Here is a 20,106-nt window from a genome sequence, read left to right as displayed (position 1 = left end):
TACTTTCACATTTAAAAATGAAAGCGTAATAATGAAGTTCAATAAAACATACACGAATGAAATGGAAAAAAAATTCCAAAATAGTTAATTAGTTATTTCATAGTTCTCAGTTAACGTGAATGAAGTACAATATTTATCTGAAATTTAAAAATAAAATTTGCATTAGTTTCATATTTAACTGATATTTTGCCAGGAAAAGTTAAATAAAATTTCTGGAATTCAGTGAATTTTTCATGTTTTTATTAATTAACTATAAAAAATTAAAACTAATATGTAACAAGTATACAAATATGCAAAGGCAATTTTGTTGAAAAACCATGAATAGAATTACAATAGAAGGAAAAGTTTCCTATGAAAGTGACTAAATTCCTTACAGGTAATATTGCACTTATGAAGCTTAGCAGGCAAATAATGTCAAATAAGCTAAAAAACAGTTCATCTATATACATATTTACAATAAGATTCTCAAATTCATGTTATAAAATGCATAGGCAAAACATAAACGTATTTCATGTCTGAAATAAAACACAAATTGTGAGTAAAGCTGCACATTAAATCACATTAATGCAATGAATGAACGAATGAATAAATGAACAGGATGAAAATCCACTTATTTCTGGTGCGATTATTTAGAGTAACTGTTATTAAGTTCTGAAAGAAAGGGGTGAATTTGATGTTTTGCATAGATTGGACGACCAAATAGGTCTTGTAGTATGTTTCAGAAGAAATCCAACTGATGATGGAGCTCCTTGGAGACACCTTTCTTTAAGTACTTAGTCCATGACTGAAGGAATTGATAGTATCACAACAGTTACGATAACATCAATGACTTGAATTATTTTGAGAGCGAGTTAAGCCTTGGTCAGCAATTACTTTGTGAACTGTAAATTTAAAAAAAAAAAGAAGATTAGGTTATCTGAATATTTTAAAAATTTGTACACATCGCCTAAATAAAACTTAAGACACTGCAGCAAAAGAAAAAAAAGTTAACTACAACATATTTTTGTTAAAAATAAGAGAGAATCGAAGCAAATACATAGATGCGCTTTACTTTACATTGTAAGGTTATATAAACAGACTCCTGAATTTCAAACACATTCAAAAAATTTTCATGCCATAAGTAGTATAGTAAAAATAGCTTTTAGATACATGTTTTAAGCTTAATATTGTGTAAAGTATATATACATCCAAAGGATAAATAGAGAGATAAATCCTGATAAAAAGAGCTAACTTATAATTATATAGCATGTGCTTACCTTGTATTAATTTCTGATGGATACAAAACAGGAGACTGAAGAGCTGAAAACAATTATAAACATTAAACAAAATATTAAAAAGAAAAAAATTCAGATACGCACCAAGACATAATGGCAAAAAATGATGCACTAAATTATTTAACAGTTTTACTTAACTCTTTTGTTTGATGTAAGTTAATATAGAAACATAAAACTTTAATGGTATCATTTAATTAAAAATACAACACTATCGTTTACTAGCATTGTTTGCATTAGATGGTATAAAAAAGCAACAATAAATTAGGTTTTAAAAACAAATTTGTAGCTACCACCTTCAAAGTAAGATGTACTTATTAATTATTCGTAGACGTGATGTTCTGTAATCATTGCTTCTTAATATTACATTTTTGAATCTGTGCCAAAAATGAAGTTAAAAAACTGATATTCAAGCAAAGAAAAGGAAAAATGAGAATTGAAATCTAATGAAACAAAACTCAGGAAGATGAGACTAAAAAAGATCAAAGCCTGTTTCATTACCAAAATAAACAAGTAATGATTTAATGGGGATTTTTAAAAAATTTTCAAGTTTCATCAGAGAATGAAACTGGTTTTGTAATTCTTAATCCAGCTTTCTGCATTAGTGCTTTCCCAGATTTTGACTGCAATTCCATTTCTTAACTTAAATATAAATTATAGACCCTAAGGAAAATACATTTTGGACCTAAAGAAAATACTTTCAAAGATTAATTATATTAAGGGTAATGATTACAAAAATTTAGACTAAATACAGTTGGTTTCCTAAAGCTATATTAATTAAAGAGTGAATTTTTAATCTGAAAACTAAGTATTTTAATTTGGCACAAGAAAAATGCAGCCTGGCTGAAAGTGCTGAAATGTAAAAAATTTCTAATGAAATTTTTTACATTTTTAATGAATTGGTACCATTTTCACTATCAATAAACATTATATACACTACTTTTAAATATGTAGCTTATTTTTTAATTTCAATTAGCACTTAATACCAAAATTATTTGAGCATCAATTGCAATGGCGTCAAAAATGGTATAATGATTACTAACTTTTCCTGAATTAGAACCATTTCTCAATTAATATTGTTTATAAGACATTAACTTATTCTTTAATTACAATTAATGCCTATTACCAAAATTAATTCAGCATCATTGGCATCAAAAATGGCATTGCAAGTTTTTATGTTTCTCTTAAATGAATTGCACCACTGCTTCATTAGTTCTGTTTTACAGTAAAAAGTTTTTTTTTTTAAATTTTAATTAAGTGTCTATTACCAAAATTAATTATTGAGCATCATGGGCATCAAAAATGGTGTGCCAATATCTTACTTTTCGCCAAAACAAATTAGTACAATTTCTCTATTTCTTTTGTTTTATAGTACATAGCTTATTGTTTTTGCTTAAATTAGTTATAAATATCAAAATTAATTATGAATCATTGGTATAAATAATATTTTGGTGATTTTTTAGGCCAAATCAATACCATTTCTCCATTAAATTGGTTTTAGTACAGTAACTTTATTTTAAATTTCAATTAGTATCTAAGAACAAAATTAATTAAGCAACATTTGCATTAAAAGTGGTATGGCAATTTTTTACTTGTCGCCTAGATGATTTAGTACTATTTCTTTATTAATTTTGAACTCTTGTAAATAGGTTTTTTTTTTTATTTCAAGTAATTCCTATTTATTACCAAAATTAATCAAGCATCATTGGTGTCAATAACTCTAGGGCGATTTTTTAAGTTTCTCCTAAACCATCTAGTACAGTTTTTCAATTAATTTAACTTTTTAGTACAAATTTTTTATTTCAATTGCCATTGATTTTAAATTATTTAAATTTATAGAAACAAATTTTAAATGTATAACTATAAACAAAATCAACACTAGGATAGCTTTAGGAAATGCTAATTTGGTAACATAGCCTATACTACCAAGTTCATGATCATCAAGAATGTGCATTTAACTCCTGAGAGATATAAGCTAACATACATCACTGGTGTTATCTTAAAAAATAAAAATACAGAATCGTAAACAATCTAATTTTTTTCAATGGCAACTTATAAGCCAAAAAAAAAAATCAATTTTTTAAATGTCTCTCCCAAATGATCTAATTGAAATTTTTGAACAATATTTAGGATTGTGGGTAACCCCTTTTACCCACTATTGAATTTCAGGAAACTAGCACAAATGGTTCTGGAGTTATGCACAAAACAGACTCTTCATTTTTTTTTCTTCATCCCTAACTTAAAAATAATATAGTATTCATAGACAATTTTAAAATATTAACATTAAATGAAAATTGATGATTACTGGCAAAATGAGGGAATATGAAGTTTAATTACAGAAAAGTAAATACCAAGCACATAATGGTTTTAAAATGATAATTTTAAACTTACATTTTACATAATCCATTTGCATATTAATCGCATAACTTATTTTTTCTTTCCATTCTTGCGCAGTATCTACACTGTGACCTTGTACAATAAATGCTTCATCTTTAGGAGAATCTTTTAACTTTAAAACAAATTTATTGGAATCTTTGCAATCATCCAACAATAGTTTATCCATCTGAAAAGCAAGAAATTTAAATATATTTTATATGAATTGTACATAGTTAAATAACAGTATTTAGTTAATTTTAGTAATCATAATAAACCAAAATAAATTGTCTGTTAACTATAATATATGTCAAAACCTGAAGTTTTGATATTTTGCTACCTTTATTTAGACAAATTTAACTTTAAATTTATTGCAATCTTTGCTATCATCAAAATAAAATAAATGAACACATGTGAAAATTAAAACAAACTATCAATATTTTAGTTTAAATTTTGTTTCCCAGAATAAATACATCAAATTTAAGCAATTTATACAATTTTTATAAATAATATCGTAGATGAAGTTTACAAGTAGAATTTTGCCCGGTACATGTTGCACAATATAAATTGCATAAACTTTATTTTATGCAATTTATATTGTGCAACCTAACCTTACTACAACTTTCACTGGTGTGTCTTATTAATTTGATGGTTATAAATCTGTGGTAACAAAATTTAACACTCAGCAGTAATTTCCAACAGGACCAAAATTACTTTGTGAAATTATTACTTACTAGCACAATTAATATTACATTTAAGTAGTTCCTCTATCAATAATTTGAAATTTATTTTATCTATCCTTCAAACTTTGATTTACTTAATATTTTTCGTTTTCAAGCAAAGGAAAACAAAATTTTTAGTAAAAATACAATATCAGTCCACAGGCAGCACAAATTAATATGACAGGCCACATGCAGCCAGCGAGTCGGGCAGGCAAGGCATAAAATAAATACCATTTATTTATATATTAAGATTGGAGATTTCCAATTTAGGTATTTAAAGTATTTCAATTAAATATTATGCAAAAATTTTCTTTTGGCACTGAGGTATTACTTTTTTCTTTTCATAATCTGCCTTTCATTTTGAACTAAACAAGATTCTAGTAAACTTTCTAAATTTATTAATGTAACAAATGCAGAAAAGAATAAAGCAAAACAGAATAAGAAAAATATGTTCTCAAAAATCTCGCTTCTATAGCATACTGAAAATCAATTAAATATAATACATGTAAATATAAATGTTAGTCTAAATTGTTTAAAGCTAAAATATACTTACATGTAAAGAATTTTTATATACATAAACAGGACTAGAATGCTGATTTTTTGGAGCAACAATCTCACTAAAAAGAATGATTTGTTCAAATAAGAACACCTGACGATCCTTGAGTTTATTTGCATGTTCACCAACTTTTAACTGACCTTGAAAAAGAAGTTGCCCTTGGTGAGCAAAATTCACCTAAAAAGTTAAATAATTAATTAATAATCATTTATAAAAATCTTACCAATATTAATTTATAATACATTTCACCAAAAGTTACAATGATCATATGTCGAAGCACATTTTCAAAGAAAAATAATTTGATGATAAAGATAAAAAGTAAAATTAAAATCAGTTAAATTTAACTGCAAGAAATTATATACAATAAATGACTTTGTAACAGTGTCATGCTAGCAAACTATAAAGGTTGCATAGACTACGAAATGAAAAAAAGGAATCACTTTAATCTAAAAAGGGTTACGAACGGAAGATGTCTGGTATTCTACCTCATTGAAAAGTAATTAGAAATAAATAAATGATGTTCAAATGAAATGGAATTTATTAGTTGATAATTAAAAAAACATTAAATATTATAAATTAAATTTTGAAATAAATTAAAATGAAATATATAATTTTACTTTTAAACAAAAGTAGTTTTTAGGGGTTTAAAAAAGAAATTACTTAAAAATTTGTAAGTATTAGAAAATTATTAGGGTCACATGCCTCCTTCTCCAAAGTTAACTTTTGTGAAAGAAAAAAAGCATTGACAAATTAATACATATAGAAAATCATAAATTATGATCTTTTAAAGATATATGCCACAATTGAATTAAAGAATATGAAGTAACTATAAAATAATAAAAAAATACAGTTATAATAATTTAGAAAATATTTTCTACATGTTAAGTTGTTAAATTTTTAATCTACAGAAATAATATTCAAATTTCATCATGAAATTTGTACACAGTTCCTAAAACAGTTAATTAACAAAATACAGATAAAAAATAGACGCTTTTATTGACCAAAAAGTTTGGACCTTAATGCCTTAGTGTATTTAGATCAAAATAATTTATTTCCAAACAAAAGCCATTGGGGGAAAATTTAAAACTAACTTGATATCCTTGTAATCTGTTCAGATTTAAAGTATCATTTGAAGATTTATAAATTAAGTGGATAGTATGGACGGCTTTTTCAAGTTGTTGAATTTCTTCTTCCACATCCGCCATCTGAGTATATTTCAATATGTCCTAAAAGTAACAAATAAACATCTTAGGGAAACAAATCGACTTTCATTTCTCAGTTAATTAATTACATATTTGGTAATAGTAAAATTAATTTAACAGAAAGTGTATGCCTATCTTAAAGAATCAACATTTGAAAAGTGCAACTAATTTCTTTAAAATTTTATAACTAAGTTATAGTTTTGACTTTGCAAGATTTAAAATAAAATATGATTAAAACTCTGACATTTTGTAAAATGCTAGTGTGTATACCATATCTTTAATGATAATTCGTAAAAATAAGTTTATAATTGGAGAGCTAAATACTTAAAGTATTTTTCTTTAGAAAAACAAATTATTTTTTTTTAAATGTAATTTTGTGCCTGGGCCAATAAAATCTGTGCACAACGTTGATAAATGATACATTAAAAATAAGGCATGAGGTAGTGCAATTCATGTAACTTCTAAATCAGTAGCACTTCTAAGTGCCAACTACAAAAAAAAAAAATAGTACTTTCAAATATAAATAAACTAAAATAACTAAAGGAAATTTCAACAATTTCTAAAAAATATTGTGAAAAAAGATTCTTTTTACAACAGTTAGTAGTTTTCTTATGAACCAGATAACAACAATAAATAAAAAAAGTAAAAAATTCTTCAATAGAGTGTGCTAGGGGAGACAAGGAAGTTAAGGCTCCATAATTTTATGAAAAACGGCATGACTATAGCAATGTGGTCAGCATTAGGTAGGAATTGCCTTACTTCTTAGACAAGCTGTTATCTATCAATCTGAAGCTGGGTGAGCTAAAAGCTGCAACTAAGAAATGAACCCAGTCACAATGACATCGATTTTTTAACAACTAAACCATTGTTGCTCATTGGTAAAAGTTAAAATAATAATATACGAGCATTTTTAAATTTTAAATAATAATTGCATAAATAATGGAGAAAATAATTGATATATTTTTGTACCTTTAAAAGAAGTTTATATTCCAATATCCTTTGAACAGGTCGAGCCAACAAATCATGAATTTGATGTTCAATATTACATTTTCTTCTGACCTCCTAAATAAAATAAAAAGTTAAAGCTAAAACAAACTGAATTCTTTAAAATTACTAAAAAAAAAAATAAATAAACACTTACTTCAAAATATGAATTTAAAAATTGTGCTACAATTTCTTCTGATCTAGGTTTATTTTGGCAATAAAGAATATACATGTGAAGCTTTCTTTCAGATTTTTTGAAGAGAGGTCCTATCCCACGAGGATTTTCTAAGGTACTTTGAAGTTTAGGAAAGAAAGTGCTGGAAAATAACGATGAAATATTAGAATATCAATCTGACTTTTTGGTGTATCCCCAGTGTTCTCCCGAAGCAATTTTTGAAGGGTGGCCCTTTTATCCCAATAAATGTGCCCTCTTTGCTCTTTATGTAAAAATAAAGTAAGTTAGTGCCCTTTCAAAACTCAGAGTGCCCTTTTCAGAGAGAAGCACCCCAACCTTTTTTATTCCTAGGGAGAATTCTGAAGATCTGACAATTTGTAATATATATATATATATAAAATAAAAAGTGATAAACTTCATTTACATTTAAAATACTAATCACTTAACTGCTGATACTATAAAAAAAGTGAAAGAAAAGAAGTAGTATAAAATTACAACTTTAAAAACAAAGAGAGCAATAAGGTATTGAATTTAGAAAATATCATAATGTAAAAAAAAAAAAAAAAAACAGTTTTTGAAAATAAAAAAGTGCAGTTATTATTTCACACTATCTATGGAAACGAAAAGTAAAAGGTTATTAAACAAATAAACACTCCCACAACAGTCGGTTATATGCCAAGAATGTCATGGAATTTAAGGCCACAATTTTGAGACCAATGGCATGGTAGTGAAGTGGCCAGCAGTAAGCATCAGCCACTTTTACTTGCCAGCTAAGCTGGTACTCGTCAATCTGAAGCTCAACTCTTTAAAGACCCAAGCAGAAGAAAATTTACCACTGTAAACATCCTTAGTTTTTCATTCGCAAATGAACTCACCCATTTTGTTGGGGGCTATCTTTGGTCATTTGCTTCACAGCTGGCAAGAGTATCCCCCACGTCACTAATAAATCAAAGGCGTGCTCACCTTGACAGTGGAACTTCCTGGCATTCAAACTAACAATCGGCTTGTGAAGATCGCTTATTCCCCCCCCCCCATTGAACAATTTTCTCGTTAACTATTTTAAAGCGGGAATAAAGAGATTTTTATATGTTTTTCTCAAATCTCCTTTTTAATTATTTTTTATTTATTTTTCTTCATTTTTTTAAGTTTCTGTTTATTTTTTCTTAAAACTGATTATTTTCAATGGATATGTCATACAAAAAAAAAAAGTTTTATTTTTAAAATGTGTTGAAAGATCAGCTTTCTAAAAGTAACAAAAACATTTTAAATTTTTTTTTCTTTTTTTATGAGTTAATATTAACTGAACTCGCGTTCTTTTCAGTTTTAAGAATCAAATAAAGCTTCGATTATATTGAAGTTCGGCAATAGAAATGTTTTTGTAAAATATTTATTTGAACTATTTTCCTGATTTGAATACGTGGAAGAATAACAGAAATAACTTTCCAAATGCGTAGATATTTAGGTGTAACTGTAGCAAGAGACGCTGAAACTGGAAATAACTGTTTATTAATTACTGTAAAAAGCCGATGACTACCCATAATATGAAAGTATGATTATCCATCACTGGAATTCGAACCTGGTTCCCCTCAGCGAAAGGCGGATGTTCTATAGCCTGAGCCGCAACGGCTTTACATCACATTTTTAGAACTAATGATATTATGACTACAATTTTGAGTAAGGAATATCATAACGAAAAACTAAGTTTTTTGCAGTAATTGGATTTTTTACCGCTTGTTAGTAAAGATTTAGAAATCAACTGAAAAAAGGAAATTGTAATACTTCTTTTTAATATTAATTATAGAATTATAAAAAAATAAAAGCATTTAGCATTTTTTACAGAGTTCGTACTATTTTAAACGAAATATTTTTATTCATTGATCTATCAAATTTATCCTGCCGCCGAAACAAATAAAATTGTTTAACAAATAAAATTTACTTAAATTAAATAATTTCTTTTCTTACGTAATGTAATATAAGCTTTTTAAATAATAAATAATGAGTTCCTTCATTTATATTAATTTAGAAGTTTTTCCGTTTCGCGTAACGAAAATGGGTGCATGTTAGCTATTTCTCTTTTATGTCTATATATATATATATATATATATATATTTCTTTCTTCTTTTTTTTTTTTTTTAAAGAAAATAATAAGGAAACCTAAATTTCTTGTAGGTGGTATCTTTGGTATTATTTAATAGTATATCTAAATAATGTTTTTTGAAATGCATATAAATGAAATATATGAATCAATCTGAATTATTTTGATTGATGTCTGGTTTTATCCATAACTATGCTACCTACACCTTTAAAGCCATATTTTGCTCAACATAAAATATCTGAAATATCTTGAAACATGAAAATAGTTTACTTATACCGCTCTTTACATTGTTAAATTCATTTATGGTGACAAAAAAATTATTTTCATAAACAAATAAATATCGGATAATTCAGCAATAATACTGTTTTTAGAATAATAACAAATCAGTCAAAAAAATTAACGATTAAATAAGGTATGGTACTTTTTAGCTGGTGGGTTTTTTTTAATTTTCTGAGATTAGAGATTATCTTTTAAAATTGCTATTAAATTAAATTATTTATTTATTTGAATAAACCATTGACTGGGTGAAATTTATCATTGCAAATGAGTGTATTGTCAATTCTATTTAACTACCTGCACTCAGTTGCACACTTTACCTACTAATCACATGAGAGTACTACCGGATGGTTGCAAATAATAGCAGCGTATAGTGCTTGGAAATAGATTCCTAGTATTTTTCAAACAAGATACGTTGCTATTGTCAAAGCCTATCTATTTACTTCACTTTTCGGCTTAGTCACAAAAGAACACAAATATGCCATCCTTTCGCCGTTCAGTGACCAAGGAAAATCGCTTTCTGCACTTCTCCTGACTGATGGGTTTTTTTTTTCGAAATCTTCTATTTGTTGCATTCAAACTCGTTTTTAACAACTAATGATTTAAAAGGCTCATTATAACCTAATTCTTTTCTCTAATAAATCAGTTAATTTTGAAATTTTTCCATAAATATATATTAGATATATATTGAAACAATTTTGTTCAATTTTTAAGTCAACTAAAGTATCTAACAATTTGACTTAAGTAATCAAAAGAGTGACTAACAATTAAATTGCACCATTCAGAAAACTCCAGATAATAGATACTTACTATTATGTATCGTGATTTGAAGATAATTTTTTTACCTGGATGCTTTTTGCTGCTATCTGATCCAGGACGCAAAATTTATTATATACATAATTTATTCATTTATTACATAATTTACTATAAGATTATTCAATTAAATTAAATTCTTATCATCAATGTAAAAAAAAAAGCAATAAACTTATTTTTAAGCTGATTTGGAAATTGTAATAGTAGTAAAAAAGTAAATAATGATTAACAGGCTCTGGTTTACAATTAGAATATATAACTTGTTTTGTTTCTCAAAGAAAATGTATTCAAATTTAACATGCTATTTTCATAACAATTAATTATTTACAAACATGACAGGTGAAATTTGAAAAACCATTTCATTCAGGAAGATCTACGATATTGTTTGACCATACCTAGTGAATTACTGATATACAATAACTGCATTATCAAAAATGCTTACATAAAAGTGAGATAACATTTAAAAAATTCCCTTACATGAAAGTAATTTCCTGTAAACAATAATTTTATATAATTTATTATCCTTAATAAATAATTCATTTTATTTTGAAAGCATTTTAAGTATAAAATCACTGAAATTTAAGACTCGAAAGTAATAGGAAATCAATACGAAAAAGAACGAAATTACTACAACACAACGATGCAAATATAATAGAATAAAACGAAATTGGAAAAAAAAAAAAAATTATTATTTTTTTTAAATATTTGTATAGTATTTAAAATTACATAAAAAGGCATTTTAATGTATGCATTATAATACGTTAATCATAAATTTAGATAGAATTGAATTCAGTTTTCCTTAATTGAGCATAAAATGGAAATTTTTATAGGAATTTTAAGATTTAAAATTTTTTTCGCTGCAGTAAAACAAAGTCTAAAACAACTTTCCTCTTTCAAGTTTAGAAGATACATTATTAATATAATGTATTTTAAATTATTTTATCTATTCTCTAAAATTCACTAATAAAAAGCACACTGTAATAAAATTGATTACTGAGAAACACCAAACAGCATAATAGAGAACAAGACGGAAATAAATAAAATATTTAAAAAGAAAAACCTATTAAAATTTTATTAAATGATAGAAATATTAATCTTTTTTTTTTATTCAAGAATCAAAATTTCTATGAACTAATGATAACATTATCATTAAAATATCAGTGATTAACAGAAAGCATTATACAACGTTGGCTTTATCCAAATTTTTTTCAGTAATTTCGGTATTTATGATGGTGCACTTTTAATTATATAACAAATTTGAGTTTGGTAGTCAACAGTTAACACATTGCAATTTTATTAAAAAGATATTTGTTTTAGTGGACGCAGGGATTTCAAAAATAAATTCCCAAAAGCCCGCCATTCCCGAATTTTTAATAAATAAATGAAAAGGTCCATCTCAACAAATCTGTTACAAATTAAGAGGATTTTGTGTTTCTCTAAAACCACAGGGGGAAATGTTTCTAAATAAAGCGTGAAGTTCGCACACCTCTTTCCTTTTGACTGTCAATGAGTTCCTATGCATCACTGTCAAGCAACTCACCCCATCCCAATCACTACTACCCATTCACCCTTCAGAGTTCCCCACTGACCCCAGACGGTCGTTAAGTAGTCCGGACTTCTTCAGGCCACTTGGTCTTTAAAGAGTTAAATGGCATTTAAACAAAGTAAATTAACATTTTCTAATCCTTGAAAAAATAAATTTAAAATTCTTACTCTTTGTGCCATTCAAATATTGATTCGATGTTCCCAAATATCAATTTTCCTTTGTCACCATTCAAATCTTGAGGAACAGGGATTTCTTTTAATCTCATGGACTTCAGATAGCCCTAAATAAAAATTATGAATAAATAAATTTACCCCTTTCACGAAAATCATTTTAAGAAAGATCAGTTTTCTATATAAATACCTCAATAATTGATTCTAAATCATTTAAGTATTGTTTTTCTGTCTCAATGAATTCCTGAATGACACATCTAAAATAGAGTAAAATTCAGATGATAAAATACAATAAGAATAACATTTCATGCATATTAAAAAATAACGTACTATTCTCTATTGAAAATAAAAATTATATTTTGTCAAATCTAAATTATTTAAATATTCAAGAGTGAAATGATGAATTATAGATAATACATTAAATTTCTTTATACCACGCAAGATTCGATACTTTTTAAAATACAGTAGAAGATAAATATAATACAGTTCTAAGACTACAATTCTCTATAAACCTCACAAACCCTTTGCAGGTGTGAACAATACAATAGACAGTGTTTTCACTACAGCGCGAGAACGCGAGAATCTCGCATATTTTTTTCTTTTCTCGCATTAAAAAATGATTACCGCGAGAAATTCGCGCATTCTATAAATCAATTTCAAAATTCGCGAATTTCTCTCATTTTGGAAAAAGCTTCGAATTACGTCATTTAGAATAAAATCCGTTTCACTTTTCTTCCTGGATCTTCATTATTTTCAACACTTGCCCCGTTATCCAGCTTCTCTATTTACCAGTAGGCATTGTTCAGAACCTTTTCGAACAACAGAACACAACCCCTCCGAACCACGGAACCCCTTTCAGAACACATTTCTCTGCAACCACGTGTTTACTGTAGGTATGGTTTTTCATGTAAGACGTTCAAATTTTTTTATGCGCTAATGTAAGATGGACAAATACCTAGTAAAGGCAAAATCTTCTATGATGATGCAGCAAAAATATTCAATGCTTTAAAAAATAGAAGACGTTAAAAGTGTATTATAACAAAAGAAATTTTTTTTCCAAGTCTATTTGTATTTTTTCAGTTTTTAGAAATCTCACTTAACTTTCTGAAATCTCACCCTGTTTTTGAGAAAGGGTGAGAAATTCTCACCCATTTTTTTTCTATGATGAAAACACTGAATAGATAACAGTCAAAAATATTCCGTAACTGAGCAAGAACTATTCATTGCTCACAGGCTGTAAGAAAAATTACTTGCTAAGAGATTACAATCTCTAAAGTAATCCATAATTGATAAATTTGTTGTTAATTAATGGTCTCCATATTTTACTATAAATAAGTGCATATTTTTATGTTTAAAATATTTGCACTTAAAAAAAATTATTTTAAAGTTATCATTAATATCGATCTGTTTCAAATATATATTGCCATATTAAGTCAGTAACACATAACACACACATTAATATTTGCATAATAGATCTTCTACTGTATTTACCCTCAAATTTTGCCTGATCCAGATATAGAGAGAAAAGTATTTACATGGCCAGTTCAGTGTATGCAGATAAATTGTAATTAGTTCGCCAGCTGGTTCCGTGCAAGCCGTAAAATTCTGATTTATTACTCGGCCGGTTTAGGGTATCTGGCCAGGTATGATAACATTTATGAAAACCAATAAAAAATTTTATACTATTCTATCAAGCAAATATTTTAGAAGATATAGTTCTAAGGAAATTCATTGCACAACATAAATAAAAATATGTTTATTTTTAGCTTTCCTTTCTTTAAACATAACTTTTAACAAAATTATAAAAGAAATTCAGAATGGCTGTTGAGATGTAAGGTAATTAATGTAAAAGTTTACTAAGTTTGGACATCTGCTAATAATGAACTTTATAATTAATTCATTCTTCTTTCAATTTACTTCAATTTTCAAAAGCATTTAATGACTTAGTTTTTACTTAACCTAGAGTGTTTTCAAAGTATTTCAATAAAATGGCAGTATATTAAATGAAAAAAAGTTTTAAATATCTAGGTTCAGCACATCATCATCCGATAGCTATAGCATAATTAACGTGCCCTGTGATATACCTAAATCTCTTTACACTTTTTGATACACGGTGAGAAATTTTATCCCATAACCATGTTGGACTATGAAGAAAGTTAAACCAGATTATATACAATCCATTCATAATCACCACTACCAATACATTAGGCCCAAACTGGTCAAGGAATTTTTTTCATTTCAATTTCTTGAGATTATTCATTTCTAACTTAAATATCAGTGGACCATATTATTGAGGTGAACCAGGTTCAAATCTGAAAGGCATACCTCCAATAAGAAACATATTACGTAAAAAAATCTGTATTTTAAATAGAAACAGAATCAAATCTCAAAATTATCTCAGTTTCCTAATATCAAAAATCATCACTGAGAACTTTATTAAGTGAGAGAAAAACTATGCACTGAATTAAAAGTAATTTAATCGAAATATATTATTTAATATTTAAACAAACATTAAGCAATAAATTACTTACTTCCTGTTTTGCAAAACTTTTTCCTTCTCCTTTGTACTCATGGAGTGCTTTTTATTTTGTTCATCCTATGAAAAAGTTGGTTTATTCTCAATAGCTTTCAATTTCATTTTGATTAAGAGCAATTAAAAAAGATTTTAAATTTTCATGCATTTGTAAAAGAGTGAAACTAGAATTATAGTTTAAAAAAATAATAATAATAAACGCAAATATACACAAATCAGTGTCACTATATTCATATACAACAAAACAAAGTTTACATGCAAAGTTCTGCATGGGACATTAACATGAAAACAAATAAGTGTTTTATTAAAGTTGGAAACAAACATTTTCCACATGCATCATGCAAACAAGTGTTATAGTTATAACAATCACACACCATCCGTTCCTTTACTATTTGCTCTATTTCAGAAGCCAAATCAGTAGTACTACTGCCATCCGAAGAAGGTAAGGTTATTGGCTAGATAAAAATGTTACATGTTATAAGCACAGTCATTTAAATCTAACTTTTTCAAATTTCGTTAACCGTAAATAAATTTTTTTTTTTTCATTATAATTTAAAGGTGTACATTTATAAAGATGAAACTATAGATTACAAAAAATATCAGGGAAAGATAACTAAACAATTAATCTTGTTTTGAAAAAATATATAATTCAAGATTTGTCTTGTCAATGGATCTATTAAAAACATTTATTGATCTGACAAATATAAGAGATTAAAAAGTTTCAAAATAGGCTGCTGCATCAATACATTGCTCCCAGGAAAATTTGAGAATTTCCCAAGTACAATTGTAGGCATTTTCTGAAATGTCCTTTAAAGTCTAGATGCAAGCTTCTTTGTACTGTCAACTTTTCCAGATAATGTCCTTTCCTGGGAGTTTTCAAGCACAAATACAAGAAGTTTGAGGAAACTATTTTAAAAATAAATGGTGGTTAGTGACCATTGGTGCCTTTGAATCAGTCAGGATGGTGGAGCGTTAAGGCTCATTTTCACACAACTTACTTACTAGCATATTGTTCAGCATAGTCTCATTAATTGGAATGTTTAAAATCTGTGCCATTGAACACTTACACAATGGTTTGGGTTCAAGCCGATGCAAACTGTTGTAACATGTGTTTGCTTCTTGAGTATTATTGACATTGCTTTTAAGTAACATTGGCAAAAATCTTTTTTTTTAACTGTAAAGAAAATCAGATTTCTTTTTTATTTAAATCAGACTTTTTCCTTTATAAACCAGATTTTTTTTAAATTCTCTATTTTTACATTTATCGATCAAAGCTCTGATAATATATATTAAAAGCACTTAATATTATTTAATCCTTTTACAATGGGAGTTGCAAGCATGCATTTATAGCTGAAGCCGGGAGTCTTGTTCGTGAGGGCCTGTCCAGGGCCAAAGGATATTTTGTTGCTAAGCCTAAATATATGAAATCACCAAAACATGAATGTGTTCTTTAATAATGTACTGTAAAGTAGATAAATGACTTATACTCTATTTTTTATTTACATACTTATTTACTCATATTTTTCTTGTTTAAAAAATTTTCACACAATTTCTCCTATTTCGAGTTTAGATAAACATTTTCAAGGCTTTGATATTGTAGCTGTAAAAACTGAAAAGGTGACAATAAAATCTAACAATCAATTGAAAACTGGACTACCATAATAATTAGTCAAATACATAGCACTCTAGAGAAAATAAATCTCTTCAATTTATCATAAATAAATACTAATAGCTCATTTTAAAGATCCCTTTTAAAGCATGCTATTTGTAAGCATTAAATTTCTCTCGTGTATATATGATTAAAAACCATATGCATGTGAGTCATACGTCTCTCATTTTGAGTAGATGGTCAAATCTACATGCATCTCAAAATCTACATGTATCATGTATGACAAAAATTTTAGTTTTTAAAACGTTCCAGAATGCTGTCACAAATATGTGATGGCCAGGAATGAACGAGAAATCGCTGTGGCAATGTCAACATTTTATGCTGGCACATAAAAACTTGACAGTCAGTGTGAAAAGGTTAAAAACTATATTATAACTAAGGTCATTAATATTTCTAACTTCAGATGGTTAAAATAATTAGATAATTATCATAAACTAATCACTGAATAAATGAGATCATAGTTTTTTTTAAAATTAAATCTCAACACCCGCATAAATTAAAGACAAAGCCAAATTTGTCAGTTAGATATCAAATGAAGAAACAATTATTTAGATCAGGAAACAAAAGAAGAAAAAACAATTTTTTGAAATTACTTTGACAAAACAAGTCCTTCTTTATTACATAAAATCAAACTACATATTTCATAAGTTTGTAAAGTACTTGTATTTAAGTGGGTAAAGTTGAAAAATGTTTATTAAAAAACAATTATTTCAAAATTTTTTCACATCAATTTTTTGCACATTTAGTCTTTTTTTTTTTAGTCAATTTTAACCATCAAACAATAATTTAAATACATTACCACAACTCATTATTTCACTGAAAAAAACTTTAAATATCAATGAAATCAGAACCTCAACAATAAAAATGTAAACATAAATTATACCATATAAAAAACTTAGACCTAAATCAATGTTTTATTTTAAATTTAAAAAAAGGGGAAAAAAACAGTGATTTAATAAAATAAAGTGATTTTAGTCATGATTTAAGTAAAGTGACTTAAATCTTGGCAAACCTGTTTTTCAAGATTTTAAAAATGGTATAAAATCTCAATAATAATGGGTGGGTATGGAATCTTAATATTAAGAATGTAAACATAAATTATACCATTATAAAATTTTGATTTAAATCAATGTTTTACTTTAATTGAAAAAAAAAACATATGATTTTAGAAAAATGAAGTGATATAAATATTGCCAATCCTGTTTTTAAGATTTTAAAAATGGTATGGTTGAAGAAAATGCTCATACAATTTTGCCCTTATAAAAAAAACAGCTAAAATTAAAGGAATAGAAAAATAGAAAAAATGTTCTTTTAAAAAATAAAGGACTCTTTTTAAAAGTTCTTATCGAATAAAATTATTTAAAAAGTATGATAAATTTCTTACATAACCCTTTTTAACATATTTCAGTAATTAATGAGTAAATGTATAAGAAATTTACTCAAAAAATGTACTGAAGTTAAAATTAAACATGGTTATTTAATAATTTAGCAATGTTGGAATATTAAAACATAGCAGTGTTTATAAACATAGCAATTCAAACAGAAAGCAACTATTAAAGAAAGTAGAAAAAATACCTTTTCACTGGTTCCCCCAGGTAGAGTTTGATGTACTGGTGTAAAACTATGTTCCTGGATTTTCATTGGGGGTGGTAGTTCTACATCTAATACTTCATCATCATCTACTGATATACTCTTTTTGCTTGAATCCATCTAAATGATTATAGAATTTAAGATAGTAGGCAACGCTAGAAGTTTATTGCACTACACATAAAAAAGGTATATAAATCACACCACTTTATTTTGTTAGATTAAAACTAATAAAAATGATATTTTATTAGAAAATTACTTAAAAGTAATGTTTTCAATTTTTAAAATAATAATCTAAAAATACAATTCAGAAAACTAAAATATCTTTAAAAGTCAAACATTTACAGTTTAATTTATCCTAATAAATTTTTTTTATGTGAGAAAACTGAACATACAATGATTAATAGAATGCATAGCAATTAAAAAGTTTTGCATAATACTGATTAAAAATAAGTCTTTATCTACTTTATTATTATAATTTTTTTATTAATGTTTGTAAAAATTTTCAGAGGAAGCAAACAGATATTTATATACATTGTTTTTGATAAAGATAAAAAAATAATTTTAAAAAAAAAGAAGAAAGATTTTCTATATTTTTTTGAAGTTTGAAACATGTTTCAAGTTAAGACTTCAAGAACAATTACAATAAAAATTAATGTCGGAACTGCGATTCTTATGTAATTACTTAATAATGCTGCAAAATGGGGCAAAAAAATCACCAAAATAAACATAAAATGTAGAATCATTATTTCTTTAGGACACAGGACTTACGAATTTCTGGGTCTCTTTTTACTACAAGCAGGTCTCTAAAATATGAATTCTCTACCTATCCATCGATTAATATGTACATTAAAATTTTTAATACTTATTGATAGAAAAAATAAAGAATTTCAAAGATAGAAAAGAGTTATATTAGAGTTATCAAAATTTTAAATTAGGACTAACATCAAGGAAAAACAAATATGTAATTAATTTGATACTCTAGAAAAAACTTCTCTGTATTTTCTCTGTACATATTATACACACTATATTAAGAGGAAACACACATTTACAGTGCCCTTGTGTCAGCTATATTGGCTATCTATATATATTAGTTTTAATTGCAGGTAAAACATAGAGAAAAAAAAAGGAACAGCTGAACATATTTTAATAATGCAATAGTAATTGAAATAGTTTAGTATAGCTGAAATATCATCCTTAAATATCCCATAAATTATGCTTTGAGTGAACACCATTTTTTAAAAGACAAAAATAAAAATCCCTGTACTTTCCCAGTTTGAAAAGGAAACTCACAATTTAATGCATTTTTCCTGAAAATTTTAGATGATTTTTAAATTGTATGTTTTTCTAGGTTCTTTCTACTTATCCTGTGGAGTGACAATCTTTATAATCGATTTAAAATTCAGTCACAAATTTGATTGTGTAAATCTGCTGTTGAGATATTTTTCCACTGAACAATTAAATGTCTTAGAGGATGAGTCTTGGCACATTTGATGCACCATAGTAAGTAAGGCATGAAATTATATTTCTATTTACAAAACACAGAAAATGTTTTAGCTTTCTACTTAAATGTCAAACTTCCTAAAGACAATGACTAATTCACAAATTATTTAATAAAACTGAAATTCCTGCTAGCTTCGTATTAAATGAAGAAATAAAGGCCTAAAATATATCATATTTAGTTTACTTGAAATCCTCACAAAAAAAAGGCAAACAGCTTCAAATTTTATTATATTACATTTATGTGACAATTATAACCTAAATGAACACTAGTTTAAAATGGTATGAGAATTTAACAGTAATATCACAGTTTGAATAAGTGTTAAACCAATGTGAACCTGTAATATTCCATTTTGTGCAGAGTGCAAGGACTTTTCAGATGCTTCTCTTTTGCTGGTGATCTAAAATAAATGCATATTTTTAAATATCAACCAACCAATAAATAAAAAATATTATTATTGAAAAAAAAAGCTTTTAAATAACGGATTTACTTTAGGCTGTTGAGATGCTTTCTTATTGGAAACTGACTTAGATGCTTCACTAGCAGATCTTTCTACTCTACTGTGACTAAGTTTGCGAACTGGATTAGATAACCATTTTCTAAAATGTGAAATAATTGAATTATTATAAATAA

General features: G+C 26.6%; 1 protein-coding gene across 3 annotated transcripts in view; it reads right to left on the bottom strand.

The window, feature by feature from the left end:
* Positions 1 to 218: 218 nt before the first annotated feature.
* trio (trio Rho guanine nucleotide exchange factor) overlaps positions 219 to 20,106 on the bottom strand; it is a 71,578-nt gene continuing 51,690 nt past the window's right edge. For 2 of the 3 annotated variants that reach the window (XM_043043598.3, XM_016050632.5), the window contains exons 38-51: positions 19,964 to 20,072; positions 19,811 to 19,873; positions 17,961 to 18,095; positions 15,091 to 15,171; positions 14,715 to 14,779; positions 12,374 to 12,440; positions 12,181 to 12,293; positions 7,266 to 7,425; positions 7,094 to 7,186; positions 6,014 to 6,148; positions 4,920 to 5,099; positions 3,663 to 3,834; positions 1,257 to 1,299; positions 219 to 881 (exon numbers count right to left, since the gene is read on the bottom strand). In XM_043043598.3, coding sequence (XP_042899532.2) covers positions 863 to 881; positions 1,257 to 1,299; positions 3,663 to 3,834; positions 4,920 to 5,099; positions 6,014 to 6,148; positions 7,094 to 7,186; positions 7,266 to 7,425; positions 12,181 to 12,293; positions 12,374 to 12,440; positions 14,715 to 14,779; positions 15,091 to 15,171; positions 17,961 to 18,095; positions 19,811 to 19,873; positions 19,964 to 20,072 — 1,435 coding nt within the window. In that variant the 3' untranslated portion in view covers positions 219 to 862. The remainder of the gene's footprint in view (positions 882 to 1,256; positions 1,300 to 3,662; positions 3,835 to 4,919; positions 5,100 to 6,013; positions 6,149 to 7,093; positions 7,187 to 7,265; positions 7,426 to 12,180; positions 12,294 to 12,373; positions 12,441 to 14,714; positions 14,780 to 15,090; positions 15,172 to 17,960; positions 18,096 to 19,810; positions 19,874 to 19,963; positions 20,073 to 20,106) is intronic. The other variant, XM_016050633.5, reaches the window with a different exon arrangement.

This window comes from Parasteatoda tepidariorum, chromosome 3 (assembly GCF_982258835.1).
Source record: "Parasteatoda tepidariorum strain Cologne lab strain chromosome 3, Ptep-v5.0, whole genome shotgun sequence".
Classification (NCBI taxonomy): Eukaryota; Metazoa; Arthropoda; class Arachnida; order Araneae; family Theridiidae; genus Parasteatoda; species Parasteatoda tepidariorum.
The sequence above is the reverse complement of the archived record's forward strand: the minus strand, read 5'-3'. Positions and strand labels throughout refer to the sequence as shown.